The following is a 16,806-nucleotide window of genomic DNA, read 5'->3' as shown; positions in this document are numbered from 1 at the left end:
TAATTGTCTGCAGATTTTTTGTGTGTGTCCCTCTTTGTGTAGTTTTTCTGTATTTTTAAAAACACTATAGGGACTTCCCTGTGGTCCAGTGGTTAACATACTGTGCTTCCACTGCATGGGGCAAGGGTTAGATCCCTGGTTGGGGAACGAAGATCCTGCATGCCATGTGGAGTGGCAAAAAAACAAAACAAAACAAAACACTGTGGAGAATAGATACATAAGAAAGAACACATAATATTGATAGAAAGAGTTATAAATGTCGTAAATTTATTCAACATACAAATTTAGCATACTTCCAATTCCTGTCCCTTCTTTCTCCCACTGGCCTCTCTTCTGATAACTCTTTGTTCTTTGTTTCTGGAGCAGTTCATCTGATGAGGTCCACAAGTTACCATCGTCAATCATTTCCATGTTCAGACTAAACAGTAAAGAAAAGATAGAAATATTAGGAAAATTTTGTGATCTAATAAAGGAATAATTTTTCATATTTTAGTGATAAATATTTGAACTTAGTATGCTTATTTATTTTTATTGATAAGGCTGTTCTCAGTTTTTCCATGTTTTAAAGTAGAGTGGAAAGTCTCATAGCAAGTATTGTATTGTCAAAGATGAACCCTGTCAATTAGCCAAAAGGAACATCTTAGAGATCACGTCTCTTGTGCAGTATTGTATGGACAATTTTAGAGTGAAAAGTTGCCTGACTTTAACTTGTGTAAGTTTAGAAACATCTCAGAAAGGCCATGGGTGATAAATATATCACCACTGAGCACAGAGATATAAAATAAATATTAAATGATTTAGCTTTTATATGTGGCAAATTCCTGGATTCATCCTCAAACAAGTCAACCTAGATACATGTAATTATATTTTACTTGCATTTTTTCCTACTGTGAAAGTCTATAATACATCTGAGATAGTTCAATTCATAAATGATTCACCAAGGAGTTTTATAATATGGTAAGGGAATGATCAAGAAGCAGCTTTACTCAAACAGCAAATGTTTATTTTCTTTTCATTGGCATCAGATTTTACTGTCTATACTTTACCAGCACTGCAGGGAACACTGTACTCTTCGATGGTGAATTCCTCTGAAATGCAAAAAGAATGAGACAGCGATGACAGACATGCAGTAATAGGCACATGAGTAGTTAACTGTAAATAAACTGCATAAGCTATGAAAGAAACTATAAGGCATAGCTATAGAGCCAATAAAAGGGCTTCTTTTGTACTAAGCCACTTGGGATTGTTTGGTGGGAAGTAACAGAAAGTTGGGCCTGGATACAAAGCTCACAAATGGATAACTGTCTTTCTGTAGGACACTGTATAGCCCCTTTTCACAATTATGTTTTTCTTATTGGAGTTGTACCTTCTGTTCTAAACCTTTTCTTTTCTAAGAAAGAGTTAAGTTGGAACACCACCAGCATGCTAAGATGGTGTAAGTTTCTAGTTCAAAGTCATGAGCAAATCAAAGAATTTCCTGATATATTACACAGTTTCCCAAAATTCGTGATTCTCCAAGGCCCAGGTGAAAAATAGATCAAATTTTGGGTCTCATAGCACACATTAGTACTGGGAAGTGTTTGCTTTTTTTTTTTTTTTTAAGTTATTGCTGCTCTTCTTTCCTGTCTAGAATAATTCAGTGTAGAACAAACAACTTCATAGGAGAATTTAGAAAGAACTGATCCCCTTATTGCTTTATGATCAGTTTATAAGAATGACTCTAATACTTGTCTGGGGACAAGTATTATGAATAAGATTATCCTGTGATTATAAACTCACTCTTTCTTCCAGTGAGAGATTGTGGAGTTTTCTTTCAGTTATGGTGACACTATCCTAGGTTAGTCATCTTTTTCCTTCCAAGGCTTGGCATGTCTGACTCTCACTCACCTGTCTCATAGTAATCATATGCCTTTACAGTAGCTGGTTTTAAATTCTTTACTGTGATGTCTTGTTCCACTGAGAAGGAGAAACTCACGGTATGATGGGTTAGCTGGAGAGACAGGAAAACTGAATTGGAATCAAAGATTAACTTTGTCTCTCTTTAAGATATTATCAAACCCTGTACTTATGCTATTCTCTGTGCCAAAACCTATGGAAAGAACGAGATGGCTTCAGACTTGCATAATACATTCAAGGACAGATAAAAGAAGGGCAAGAAGACAATTCTACAGACATTTAAATGTAGTAAATCAAGCCTGTTGACTTGGCCAGGATTAATTTTCCTCTATAGCTATTTCCTCCCCTTTCATAAATGAAATACCAGGGAGTTTTATAATATGGGCTTCCCTGGAGGCTCAGATGGTAAAGAATCTGCCTACAATGTGGGAGACCCGGCTTCAATCCCTGGGTCAGGAAGATTCCTCTGGAGAAGAGAATGGCAATGCACTCCAGTATTCTTGCCTGGAGAATTTCTTGGATGGACAGAAGAGCCTGGTGAGCTGTAGTCTGTGGGGCTGTAAAGAGTTGAACACGACTGAGTGACTAACACTTACACCAGAGACTTATGCAACATGGTAAGCTGTGTATGTGAAGTACACTCTTTGGAACCTGGGTTGGCTTGTTAGAACCTCTAGTGGCTCTCCTGGATCTAGCAGAGTCACAGAGAATCTTACCTCTTCAAAATAAATCAGGACATGGTTGGTGTTCACTTCAGTCCTCTGAATCTGAGCCATTTCCTGGAGCTGTAGACGCAGAGGATAAACCAAAGGGTATGAGATGAGGGACTCTCAGGCTGAGATAGTCTTCAGATATTTATGTTCTAAATGGCTTCTCAGAGACATCACACTCTAATTTGATCTCCTCAAGAATAATAGCAATAGTAATAAAAATAACATTGACTAAACACCCTTCCTATCTATTATCTACATATAGAGACAGGGAGTTATCTTCTAACTATATTTTAAAAAAGGCAGGGAGGAGGATAAAAGACATTTCTCCCCATCTTTTGAGTCTAGCATAATTTTGATACCAGAAACCAGTAGGAATAATGTAAGAAACAAAAGGTATAGCCCAATGTCAGTCATTGGGATGACGTCAGTCACTGGGAGAAGGGGACGACAGAGGATGAGATGGTTGGATGGCATCACTGACTCAATGGATATGAGTTTGGGTAAACTCCGGGAGTTGGTGATGGACAGGGAGGCCTGGCATGCTGCTGTTCATGGGGTCATGAAGCATCGGACATGATTGAATGACTGAACTGAACTGAGTGTCAGTCATGATATTTAAAAAAAAAACACACAACCATCTATAAGCAAACAGAATTCAGAAATTTATTTTAAAACATAAACACAACGACCAGGTCCAGTTAGTCCTAAGAATGTAAAGTTGCTTCAGAATTTAAAAGACCAATGTGATTTATTATACTAATTAAAAATAAAATCACTGTCATCTAAAATACAGAAAAAGATTTGAACTAAAGCACAGCACTCATTTGCTACAAGAACTTTTGTAAATTATAATTGGAAACTTCCTTGAACCAATAAGAAAATGATCCAAAACCCTAAAGCAAACATTTGCTCAATGATGAAGAGATAAAAACTTTCTCTTCTATGTCAGGGAAAAGTTCAGAAAAAAAATTTTAAAATGGAGAATATACGTACATACATTCATATGATGTAGTCTCCCTTTTCCTTTTTATGCGTAATGGAAAGATAATTTAATGCACTATGCATTCCTACAGGTCTCAAGGTTAAACATTATTAACCATGTTTATGATTTGTATCTTATAGTTGAGACCATATAACTAGGATGCCCACTGTTCAAATAATGGAAACACACACTAGAGACACAAGTTTGAGAGACCTCTTGAAGAACTGAATCAAAAAAATAAAATTTACAGCATTTATTTGCCATGACTTTGCCATCTGTAAGGGATTTAGGGCTTACCTTTCTCACGGATGATTTCACAGGTATGAAGCCTGATACCATCTTCACATCAACAATGACCATGTTGGAGCTGGGTCGTTCCCCAGTGTAACTATGAAGTCAAGGTGTATGGACAAGGCAGTCAAACAAAATCCTTTGGATTTCATTCAAGACAGAAGTCTCTCCTCTTTTATTTCTAGTGCTTCCTATCCCTGGCTACCATTCAACTTCACCATCTACTCTATTTGCTTCTGCTATAGTTGTCTGGGGCTTCTCAGGTGGCACTAGTGGTAAAGAATCTGCCAGCCAATGCAGGAGATGCACGTTTGATCCCTGGATGGGAACAAGAACCTCTCTTGGGTAGGAAGGAATTGGCAACCCACTCCAGTATTCTTGCCTGGAATACTCTATGGACAGAGGAGCCTGGTGGGTTACAATCCATGGAGTTGCAATAGAGTGGGACATGACTGAACAACTGAGCATGTAGTTGTTTAGAAAACTGATAAGAAGTCATACTCTGCAGATATAGTGACATCATATTCTCACCATCAAAGGCTTTTTGGTTAAGAGTGAAGAAAATTTCCTTTTGAATAAATATTGCAAGAATTTCTTATTCATTGTGTATGACCCTGGACAGTGAAGATCCTCTGCACCAGAAAATCAGTTTCACCATATTCTACAAAAGGTCAGGTAGCAATTTACAATTTACCTAATGTTGATGTGAATCTGGACTTTCCTGTGAGTGCTGACTCCATCACAATTCTTGGGGAGAGTTTCAACTTTCAGAGTAAAGGGAGCTTTTCTTTCTTTCTTGGGCAGGATATTATATCTCAAGGATGTCTAAAATAAATGGGAAAAAAAAAGCCTTTATTTTTACATTCAATCTATTGCTTCTAGGTAATTTATATTTCCCCTTGGTACACGTTTCTTTCTCTGTTTTGAAGTTCAGATCTACTTCTTGAGACTTGATCTACCATTTGTGACACTTCTGGAACCCTGGCAAGTCTCACCTGGACATACACGCATCCCGACCCTGACACAGCTGTGCTGTACTTCCCCGGGATCTCTGGCAAAGCCACCTCCTGCAGCAGTAGACGTTTGGCTTCATCTACTCGGAATTCTTCAGAGAAGGTCTCCTCAGACTTCACGGTGACAGTAGCTGCTTTCTCCCCTTTAGTGAAAGTTGCTGCCCCATATTTGGAAAGTGCCTGGAGAGCCACCACTGTATCCTGAAAAGAGATGGGTGCAGAAATTATAGGAGAGGAAGGTGGTCAAATCATACTGGATATAAACCATATCCATGCTGCTCTCAGAGTTACCTAGTCATAAACACTGTTCATTCACTGAATTTCAAGTCTGTTCAGAGCTCGTTATTCATCTTGAACTATTCATTCATCTTGAACTATTCCATGTACATCGTGTGTGTTAGTCACTCCATCATGTCCTACCCAGCGATCCCATGGACTGTAGCCCACCAGGCTCCTCTGTTCATGGAATTCTCCAGGCAAGAATACTGGAGTGGATAGCTATTCCCTTCTCCAGGGGATCTCCCCAACTCAGGGATTGAATCCAGGTCTCCCACATTGCAGGCAGATTCTTTACCATTTGAGCCATCTGGAAATCCTTAGGTACTTTGGGGAAATGCAGTTTCCTCATTCAAGTAGTTTACAATGTACATATGGGACTTAGACTTTAATAGTTGACATAGAGTAGAACACTTTTCAATAATCTACACATTTCTGTGTATTTCTATAAGCTTTACAGGTGGCAGAGTGGTAAAGAATCTGCCTACCAATGCAGGAGATGCAAGAGACTTGGGTTTGATCCCTGGGTCAGAAAGATCCCTGAAGGAGGAAATGGCAACCTACTCCAGTATTCTTGCCTGGAGAATCCCAAAGACAGAGGAGTTTCACAGGCTATAGTCCATGGGGTCACAAAGAGTCAGACATGACTGAGCATGGACACATGTAATATATACATTTCTATAACAATATTTGTTTGGAAAATTCAGAAAAAGAAGGAGTTGGAGCTAGTATACATAATAAGAGAAGGCTGTGAAGAAGATGAGAAATAAGATCATCTCTGAATAGTGAGAAAGATTTATGCAAACAGAAAAGAGGCATCAGGCAGTAACAGGGAAGGACGTATTGGAAGTTAAGACCTGGAGAAGAGTGAAACAATTCCAGGAAAAGCGAAGAGATCAGCCTTATTAGACAAGATTATTCATGTTTACTGAGGAGAGGAAATATTTTGGGCAAATTAATTTTAGTCTTTGGATGAAAAATGCCACAAATCATGTGGGATCTTAGTTCCCACACCAACCAGGGATGGAACCTGAGCCCCCTGCAGTGGAAGCACAGAGTCTGGACCACCAGGAAAGACTCTAAAGGAAGTAATCTTATGAAAACATTGCTTTAGGAAGATCGGTTACTTTATAGAAAAGGATCCACTAAGAAGAGAAAATATGAGAGATTGTATAGAGGACAGAGAAATAATCCAAGTATAAAATAATGAGGCTGAAACCTTTTTGGTGATGCAAGAGTAAAATATAAATTAGAAACACTATTCACTTACTCAACTCTTAGAATATGGTTGTGTCTACATAGGTATTAGAACATTAATTTTTCTTCCTAGAGTCTCTTCACAGACCTGAGTGGAGGAGAAGCCCCCGCTGGGGTTCTGTTGCTTGGTGAGCCATTTTACAATCTGTGTAGCCACAGACAGATCTTCTGAAGATGGGGCAGGCTGGGCAGTAAGATGGGCAAGGAGGGAGTAAGATGTCATCTCCACGTCAACAGAAGGAGCCCGGGGTGGACTGTAGAGTTCATTAACTTCTTGAGGCTTCCTAGGACGTTGCCAGTGGATTGAGTCCTCTTAGAAATAAAAAAGGATATCATCTTCAGCTTAGAGAACATTTTCAAAAATCTAAATCTTTAATGATCCCTGTAATTACAGCTCACCCATTGAATGGACATACGTGAAATGAAGTGAAAGCCTCTCGGTCGTGTCTGATTTTTTGCGACCCTATGGACTATATAGTCCATTGAATTCTCCAGGCCAGAATACTGGAGTTGGTAGCCTTTCCTTTCTCCAGGGGATTTTCCCAACCCCAGGGATTGAACCCAGGTCTCCCGCATTGCAGGCAGATTCTTTACCAGCTGAGCCTCCAGGGAAGCCCAAGAATACTAGAGTGGGTAGTCTTTCCTTTTCTCTAGTGGATCTTCCCAGCCCAAGAATTGAACCAGGGTCTCCTGCATTGCAGGCAGATTCTTTACCAACTGAGCTATCAGGGAAGCCCAGACATACATGAAGTGAAAGTATTAAGTAATCACCAATCAAGCTAATCTTTGCCAAGAAAGTACATTGAGGTTCCAGTAAATCACCTTATGTCTTTGTGTTTATTACATCCTTGTGTGATATTAGAAACTGGACTGTTTCGAGGCCTATAATGTATGAATTGATAAAATCATCCATGTTACCTAGAGATGTTAGGTCAGTAATAATTAATCTTTTTATAATAATAAAAATGGATCTAATATAATATAAGCATGATGTGAAAGTGAAAAGTGAAAGTCATTCAGTGGTTTCCAACTCTTTGCAACCCCATGGACTCTGATTATATACAGTTCATGGAATTCTCCAGTGAGAACACTGGAGTGGGTAGCTGTTCCCTTCTCCAGTGGATCTTCCCAAACCAGGGATAGAACCCAAGTCTCCTGCATTGCAGGCAGATACAAGCTGAGCCACCAGGGAAGCCCAAGAATACTGGAGTGGGTAGCCTATCCCTTCTCCAGGGGATCTTCCTGACCCAGGAATCAAACCAGGATCTCCTGTGATGCAGGCGGATTCTTTACCGGCTGAGCTACCAGGGAAAGCCTAAAATAGATATGAATAAGATAGGCTCTCTCCCTTTGATCACTGGTGACTTTGGAAGTCAATTCTTACCTTCTCTTACAGCTTCTTTGTCTAGGGACTCAAGCAGTTCCTTTCTCTTGGCTTGGTCTCCTGCTAGTGCGAAGGCATAGGCCAATAACGCCTTGGTATAGACAAGACTTCCTTGGGCCTCTGAGACAGATTGCCAGGCCCTTTCCAGGCAGAATAGAGCATTGCGGACAACTTGGTGCTATAAAGAAGATAAAGACCCTGCTTCTGTTTTCCCTTGTTCCAGCCATTTACTTATTTATTTATTTTGGGGAGGGGGGCGCGGGGAGGGTATAGCTGCTTTACAACATTGTGTTAGTTTCTGCTGTACAGCAAAGTGAATCGGCTCTACGTATACATATATCCCCTCCCTTTTCGACTGCCTTCCCATTCAGGTCACCACAGCGCACTGAGTAGAGTTCCCTGTGCTATACAGCAGGTTCCCATTAGGTATCTATTTTACACATAGTAGTTGTGTATACGTCAGTCCACATCTCCCAGCTCATCCCACCTCCACGTTTCCCCTTTGGTATCCATATGTTCTCATTCTCCACATCAATCTTGTTCCTGCCTTGCAAAGAGATTCATCTGTACCACTTTTCTAGATTCCACATATATGCATTAATATACGAAATGTATTTTTCTTTTTCTGACTTACTGAAAATGAAGGAAGATCCTAAGCTAGCTGAACCAGGCTAATGAGTTGTCCCCTGGCTAGCCACAGATTAAATGCCCCAGTGTGCTTGCACAACACCACAGTTCTGACCAGAGGATAATTTCCTTTGCAGCTTCCCAAGGGATCTACTGTCCTTTATGCTCCAGTGAAATATACTAATATTAAATAATGTGAAAATTATAACTCATTTTCCTCAGAGATTCATAGCTCTACGAGTTTCATCCTTACATTAGAGGAAGGTACAGGGTGGGAGTGGCGGTACATACGGTGACAAGCAGTGGCATCTCCAGCAGAGCGATGGTAATATAGGCAGAGAGCGTTACCTCGTCATCGACCCCACCCTGTAGGATCAGAGGCAGAGACACTCAAACACTCCAAAGCCATCACCCAGAGGCAGCTAACTCTAATTTCCCCCTTGGTTATCTTCACCAGAATGTATCTTTTCTAGGGCAATATTATTGTTTCCTCCGCTTCCTCTTTCACCCCCAAATTCTTAAATCTGTCCCAAATCACTTTCCCTCATTTTTAGTGACATAGTGGAGTTTTTTGGACATGCTATTTTCTTAACCATAGGAAACACCTAATTTATTGTTAGGTTTCAAAAGCTTTTGCTTCTGCTGTCCTTCTCAAAGTTATGTCACCATGACTTGAGGAATCCATAGGAGCATCACAACTCATACATTTCACTCTTCTCAGGGACCAGAACAAATTTAAAGGCATCACCTTAATAGCATTGTTTAGCAATGATCCAGAGCGCTGGAAACAGCCATTTTCCTTCTGCTTCCGTGAAAGCCAGGTAAGGGAGTCTGTGATGTGTGAGTCCTCTACAAAGATGTGTGATTGGGCTTGAGAAAAAGACTTGAGCACAAATGCAGTAAGCCTGTTCAGCAAAGAAGAGAAGGAGACCTGAGGATCATCTCCTTTTTAAAGGTCACTGTGTTTCATTGCCTCCAGAGAGCTTTGCAGTTCCGTGGAGAAAATTGGTGGGGAGATGACCCTTGAATACTGAATATACTCTTATTTGTCCAACAAACTTCTGAATCTATTTAAAAATCTCTCAACTTTATTGGTTTCTCCAGAGTTGATACTTTTTTTTCCTCATAAAAAGTTTGTTGGAGACTCCAAGCCTTCCTACCACCCAAATTGCCATTTTCTGAATGATTTTACTACATCACAGTGTCTTTCTGTTCTTCGCCTCCTCTCCTTCCTGAATGCACAATATAGAAATTTCTTCCTCTCTCATTTCACATTGTGACACCTTATGCCTTATATTTCTGCTTGAGGGGACCCTAATTTTACTATTATCTATTGTACTATCCGCCTGCAATGTAGGAGACACAGGTTCTATCCTTGGGCCTGGAAGATCCCCTGGAGAAGGAAATGGAAACCCACTCCAGTATTCTTGCCTGGGAAATCCCATGGACAGAGAAGCCAGGTGGGCTACAGTCCATGGGGTCCCAAAAGAGTCAGACATGGCTTAGCGACTAAACAACTGTACTATCAGAACAGTGAGCTTTCATACATGAAATGGTGAGATCTTCCGCTAGCAATGATATGAATGTGGGTTTTTAAAGGATAACAAATTTCTACACAATAAATCCAGGTATCAGATAAGAGCTATTTCCAGTTATCTGAAATATCTTGGATCTACAGAGAGCATATGGAAATAATTATCTTACCAAGTGTTTCCCTGACTTCTACCATCACGATCCCCAAAGGTGCTGTAAGAACCATCACTGTGCTTATAGTTCAACTGTCTTTGGTAACCTTAAGAAGAAGAATGTTTGCATAGATTTAGGAAATAGCAGAGACACTGGAGAAGGAATCAGGCTTTTCCTTGAAACTCATTGAGGAATCACAGGGAAGCTACTATTTTGCTACAAAGTCTCCAAGATTTGAAGATGCCATTTAATTCTCTGGTTGTATTGTGAGACATCTTGTTGGATGTCACAGCAAAGGTAATTACTAAATTTTAATCGAAGGGACGTGGATTTGAGTTCAATGGAGGAGATATTTAGGAAATCAACTAACGTTTTTCCTTTGGGGGTAATCTCTCACCACTGATGAGGTAGCTGATGGCTTTGGACTTGATCTTCTCAGTGAGCTGTCCTGTCTCATTTAGATAGTTCAGAACATAGATGTTAGGGGTGAAAAGGACCATATTCTGTTCTCCACAACCATAGGGCATCCGGAGAAGATTCTGAAGATTTTGCATTGCAGAGCCTAGTATATCACCTGAGGAATGAAATACAGAAAAAATTTTAGGGGAACTCAGCTGATTGATATTAGGGTAGGAAACTAGATGACTAGCTAAGTGAGAAGTCAAATCATGTATAAAGGGAAGGACCAGAAAGCATAAGAGGTGAAGAAAAACAAGAATAGAAAGAGAAATGTTGGAACAATAAAGTAGATGTTCAAAGATGGGAAAAATAGGAAAAAACAAAAATGGAAGGATATACCTTTCTGATGAGTCACACATCTGGTAAAAAACGATTAGTTTCATCTCTAGTAGAAAGCATCACTATCTAGCCAATATCTTGAAGGTGAGAGCACAAAGAGATGACTCTCTTTGCTCTTTAGAGTATATCAAGGTTTAAGATGTAGCATAGCATCGATTCAGCCCCTCTTTCCCACTAATACACAGTATGGTCCTGATGCTTTCTCTCAGTCCAATGCCTAGACACAGGGACTTCATTAGGAAGGGATGATGAGACGCCATGCACTAGAGTTAAAAGGATGGACAGATGCTTCTTTTGGGATGGGAGACTCACCCAAAACTGAATATGTCGCCCTGGCAGAACCTTCAACCACATTTGAAGGAAGTTTTAATGACAACATTTCAGATCCTCCAGTTTCTAATGAAACAAGACAAATACACAGAAGGGAGGGAAAAATGAGAGAAATGTTCTAGTTCTATCTGCATTTTTTCCCATCTCTATGATCAAGATCCAACAACATCATGTTTTTCTTAGTTATTATTTCATTTCTTTGATGTAATCCAAGTTTCTGCTAGAGCCACAATTCATCTCACAGTGAAGTTCATATTAATCTTATATATTTGTGCTAAATCTCTATAGATCTCTGTATAAGCATATACCTTATGTTATACTTATTTCCTTCTCTTTCTTGTTTATGTTAACTTATACTATAGCTAGTGGTTGTAAAAAAATCATATTTACTCCATAAATATGTATGAAGTGTGTGCTATGTACCAGATTTTGTATTAAGTGCAATGATACAGCAATTTTTGGAAGACATTTCCTGACATCATAATAAGTTCATTTTGATGGGAGTAATAAAAAACAAATTTTTAGTATGCTGGATACTGATAAGTTCTATACAAAAAATAAAGCAGTGTTTATATGGGTGAGCTAGTGAGGCAAGGTAAACCAAGAAGTACAGGGTGTGGGGAGAAATTTGTCATCTAAATACTCATTGATTAAAAAATCAGGTACCTCCCTGTTGTTTCAGTGGCTAAGACTCCATGCTCTCAATTCAGGGAGCCTTGGTTCAATCCCTGGTCAGGGAAATAGATTCACATGCCCCAACTAAGATCTGGTATAGCCAAAATCAGAAAGGAACCAGGAATGTTAGGTCCGTGAATTAAGGTAAATTAGAAGTGGTCAAACAAGAGATGACAAGAGTGAACATTGACATTTTAAGAATCAGTGAATTAATATGGACTGGAGTGGGCAAATTTAATTCAGATGACCATTGTATCTACTACTGTGGGCAAGAATCCCTTAGAAGAAATGGAGTAGCCTTCATAGTCAACAAGAGTCCAAAATGCAGTACTTGGGTGCAACCTCAAAAATAACAGAATGATCTCTGTTCATTTCCAAGGGAAGTCATTCAATATTACAGTAATCCAAGTCTATGCCCCAACCAGTAATGCTGAGGAAGCTGAAGTTGAATGGTTCTCTGAAGACCTACCAGATCTTTTAGGACTAACACTCAATAAAGATGTCTTTTTCATCATAGGGGACTGGAATGCAAAAGTAGGAAGTCAAGAGATACCTGGAGTAACAGGCAAATTTGGCCTTGGAGTACAAAAGAAGCACGGCAAAGGCTAACAGAGTTTTGCCAAGAAATCACACTGGTCATAAAAAATACCCTTTTCCAATAACACAAGAGAAGACTCTACATGGACATCACCAGATGGTCATTACCGAAATCAGATTGTTATATTCTTTGTAGCCAAAGATGAAGAAGCTCTATATAGTCAGCAAAATAAGACCTGGAGCTGACTGTGGCTCAGATCATGACTCTTTATTGTACAATTCAGACTTAAATTCAAGAAAGTAGGGAAAGCCACTAGACCATTCAGGTATGAATTAAATTCTTTACAATTATATAGTGGAATTGACAAATAAATTGCAGAGGTCAGATCTGATAGACAGAGTGCCTGAAGAACTGTGGACTGAGGTTTTAGACATTGTACAGGAGACAGGGAGCAAGACCATCCCCAAGAAAAAGAAATGCAAAAAGGCAAGATGGCTGTCTGAGGAGGCCTTACAAATAGCTGAGAAAAGAAGCAAAAGATAAAGGAGAAAAGGAAAGCTATACCCATTTGAATGCAGAGTTCCAAATAATAGCAAGGAGAGATAAGAAAGACTTCCTCAGTGATCAATGCAAAGAAATAGAGGAAAACAACAGAATGGGAAAGACTGGAGATCTTTTCAAGAAAATTAGAGATACCAAGGGAACATTTCATGCAAAGATGGGCTCAATAAGGACAGAAATGGTATGAAACTAACAGAAGCAGAAGATATTAAGAAGAGGTGGCAAGAAAACACAGAAGAACTGTACAAAAAAGATCTTCATGACCCAGATAACTGCAATGGTGTGATCACTCACCTAGAGCCAGACATCCTGGAATGAAGTCAAGTGGGCCTTAGAAAGCATCACTGTGAACAAAGCTAGTAGAGGTGATGCAATTCCAGTTGAGCTATTTCAAATTGTAAAAGATGATGCTGTGAAACTGCTGCACTCAATATGCCAGCAAATTTAGAAAACTCAGCGGTGGCCACAGGATTGGAAAAGGTCAGTTTTCACTCCAATCCCAAAGAAAGGCAGTGCCAATGAATGTTCAAACTACCACACAGTTGCACTCATCTCACACAGTAGGAAAGTAATGCTCAAAATTCTGCAAGGCAGGCTTCAACAGTACATGAACCATGAACTTCCAGATGCTCAAGCTGGATGTAGAAAAGGGAGAGAAACCAGAGATCAAATTGCCAACATCAATTCTATCATTGAAAAAGCAAGAGAATACCAGAAAAAATCTACTTCTGCTTTATTAATTATGCCACAATCTTTGACTGTGAAGATCACAACAAACTATTGAAAATTCTGAAACAGATGGGAATACCAGACCACCTGACCTGCCTCTTGAGAAATCTCTATGCAGGTCAAGAGGCAACAGTTAGAACTGGACATGGAAGAACAGACTGGTTCCAAATTGGGAAAGGAGTATATCAAGGCTGTATATTGTCACCCTGCTTATATGCAGAGTACATCATGCAAAATGCTGGGCTGGATGAAACACTACTTGGAATCACGATTGCCGGGAGAACTATCAATAACCTCAGATACACAGATGACACCACCCTTATGGCAAAAAGTGAAGAAGAACTAAAGAGACTCTTGATGAAAGTGAAAGGGGAGAGTGAAAAAGCTGGCTTAAAACTCAACATTCAAAAAACAAAGATCATGGCATCTGGTCCTGTGACTTCATGGCAAATAGATGGGCAAACAATGGAGACAGTGAGACACTTTATATTTTTGGGCTCCAGAATCACTGCAGATGGTGACTACAGCTCTGAAATTAAAAGGTGCTTGCTCTTTGGAAGAAAAACTAAGACCAATCTAGACAGCATAGTAAAAAGCAGAGACATTACTTTGCCAATAAAAGTCTGTCTAGTCAAAGCTATAGTTTTTTCAGTAGTCATGTATGGATGTGAGAGTTGGACCATAAAGAAAGCTGAGCGCCGAAGAATTGATGGTTTGGAACTTTGGTGTTGGAGAAAACTCTTGAGAGTCCCTTGGACTGCAAGGAGATCCAACCAGTCCATCCTAAAGGAAATCAGTCCTGAATATTCATTGGAAGGATTGATGCTGAAGCTGAAACTCCAATACTTTGGCCAACTGATGCAAAGAACTGACTTGTTCAAAAAGACCCTGATGCTAAGAATGATTAAAGGTGGGAGGAGAAGGGGATGACAGAGGATGAGATGGTTGGATGGCATCACCGACTCAATGGACATGAGTTTGAGCAAACTCTGGGAGTTGGTGATGGACAGGGAAGCCTGGTGTGCTGCAGTCCATGGGGTCACAAAGAGTCAGACATGACTGAGTGATTGAACTGAACTGAATAGCCAAAATAAGTAAATATATAAATAGTTAAAAAAAATCATAAGTGATGAAGACTAAATCAGGGAGTAAAATTTGTAGATATCTAGGGGAAGAGACTTGCTGGAATACGGAGCAAAACATGAAAAGACATCAAAGATGAGAGCATGCTGGTTGTGTTCCAAGATCAGATTAGGAGACCAGTGTGATTAGATTAGGAGGAGCAGGGTGAGTGGAGGACAAGGTAAGAAGGTATGAAGTCACAACGGTAGAAAGGTTTTGTAGGTGAGGTTGGAGACATGCTCTAACTTTGAGGGACATGGGAGACTCTTGGAAGATTCTGAACAGAGGAGGGGCATGGTGTGAAATATGCTTTAATGATTCTCTTGCTATGGAAGAACAAGGGGTGATGACCAGGAGACCAGTTAGGAGGTGGCTGAGATGATCCAAGAGAGAAAGGTCTAGAGCAGGAGTGGACATGATGAGAAGTGGGAAAATTATGAATAATATTTAAAGGTAGAACCAACTAGATTTGGAATTGATTGGGTATGGAGTAAAAGAGAAAGAATATAATTAAAGGACAACTCCAAAATTTTTATCTCCAGCAAGCAGAAGAATAGGATTTCCATCACTGCAGCAGCGTCTGAGATGAAGAAAACTGTAGGAGAAGCAGTGAGTCCTGCAGGGGTTCAGTTTTGAGCAAGCTAGTTTTGAGAGACCTCTTAGACCTCCAAGCCTGCAAGTGGAGATGATAAGTGAACAGTTGAATATATGAGTCTCAGTTTAGGAAAGAGGTATGGACAGAAGATATATACATTTTGTGGTCTCTGGTACAAAGTTATTAAAGTTCTGTGACTAGCTGAGATTATCAGGGGCTACTTAAATAGACAAGAGAGGCCATCTGTACACTAACCATTGTTCTCAAGATGGTTTTTGATAGTGCAGAGTTGAACATTTTTATTTTTTTATTTTTATTTATTTTTATTTTTTTTTAGTTTTTTATTTTTTAAATTTTAAAATCTTTAATTCTTACATGCGTTCCCAAACATGAACCCCCCTCCCACCTCCCTCCCCACAACATCTCTCTGGGTTATCCCCATGCATTTTAATAGTCATTTTCTAAATGACTGTATGAATGTTTAGATGGTAATTTTAAGGGTTCAATAAAGATTGTTTTTCTCTATATATGTTAATGACCTAAAATTCTTCAAATAATTTGTTTAAACAAAAACATGAATACACTTAAACTATTAACTGAATAACCAATAATACTAGTGCCACAAAGATATTTCAATATTTGGAAAATTGTGTAGGAAGAAGTTTGGGAAGCAAGGTGTATTGGAAAGAATCCTGTCCGATAGTCATCAGCTTTAGTCCTCATTATTGGCCAAGAAATTTTAAGTGAATCTCTTTAACTTTTCGATGCCCTCATCAGGAAAAGCTTGTTCTCCATCAAATGTCCTTCGATTTGCACATGGGATAGTATACTTCTTTCCTTTTTTTTCCACCAGAGAAAACGTGCCTCCAAGGGCATTTCACATCATATACTTTGGCAAGTGGCTTAACATAAAAATTTTATCTATTTCTGACACTTACCTGATGCACAGAGAAGTGTGTTGAAAGTTTCTTCTCTTTCTATTCCTTCAGGCTTTGTATAGAAAGAAGAAAATTAAGAAGAAAAGTTATGTGTATATATATATATATATAGAATCTAGAAAAATGGTACTGATGAACCTATTTACAGGGAAGGAATAGAGAACAAACTTGTGGATACAGGGAGGAAGGAGAGGGTGGGGTGAATTGAGAGAGTAGTATTGACATATATATACTACTGTGTGTGAAATAGATAACTAGTGAGAAGCTGCTGTAAGCATAGGGAGCTCAGCTCAGTGCTCTGTAATGACTTAGAGGGATGGGATTTGGGAGGTGAGTGGAAGGGAGGATTCAGAAGGAGGGGATACATGTATACATGTAGCTGATTCACATTGTTG

At 39.4% G+C, this 16,806-nt stretch overlaps 1 protein-coding gene across 1 annotated transcript in view; it reads right to left on the bottom strand.

The window, feature by feature from the left end:
* Positions 1–237: 237 nt before the first annotated feature.
* LOC138437828 (alpha-1-macroglobulin-like) overlaps positions 238–16,806 on the bottom strand; it is a 68,816-nt gene continuing 52,247 nt past the window's right edge. The window contains exons 23-37 of the mRNA XM_070292368.1: positions 16,412–16,463; positions 11,236–11,319; positions 10,523–10,699; positions 10,144–10,231; positions 9,188–9,344; positions 8,731–8,805; positions 7,813–7,990; positions 6,517–6,740; positions 4,878–5,096; positions 4,577–4,707; positions 3,889–3,979; positions 2,613–2,681; positions 1,888–1,990; positions 1,047–1,088; positions 238–418 (exon numbers count right to left, since the gene is read on the bottom strand). Of these exons, the coding sequence (XP_070148469.1) occupies positions 414–418; positions 1,047–1,088; positions 1,888–1,990; positions 2,613–2,681; positions 3,889–3,979; positions 4,577–4,707; positions 4,878–5,096; positions 6,517–6,740; positions 7,813–7,990; positions 8,731–8,805; positions 9,188–9,344; positions 10,144–10,231; positions 10,523–10,699; positions 11,236–11,319; positions 16,412–16,463 (1,695 nt within the window). The 3' untranslated portion in view covers positions 238–413. The remainder of the gene's footprint in view (positions 419–1,046; positions 1,089–1,887; positions 1,991–2,612; positions 2,682–3,888; positions 3,980–4,576; positions 4,708–4,877; positions 5,097–6,516; positions 6,741–7,812; positions 7,991–8,730; positions 8,806–9,187; positions 9,345–10,143; positions 10,232–10,522; positions 10,700–11,235; positions 11,320–16,411; positions 16,464–16,806) is intronic.

The sequence above is a fragment of the Ovis canadensis genome, chromosome 3 (genome assembly GCF_042477335.2).
Source record: "Ovis canadensis isolate MfBH-ARS-UI-01 breed Bighorn chromosome 3, ARS-UI_OviCan_v2, whole genome shotgun sequence".
In the NCBI taxonomy this organism is placed as follows: Eukaryota; Metazoa; Chordata; class Mammalia; order Artiodactyla; family Bovidae; genus Ovis; species Ovis canadensis.
This window is presented reverse-complemented; position numbering and strand designations above follow the sequence as displayed.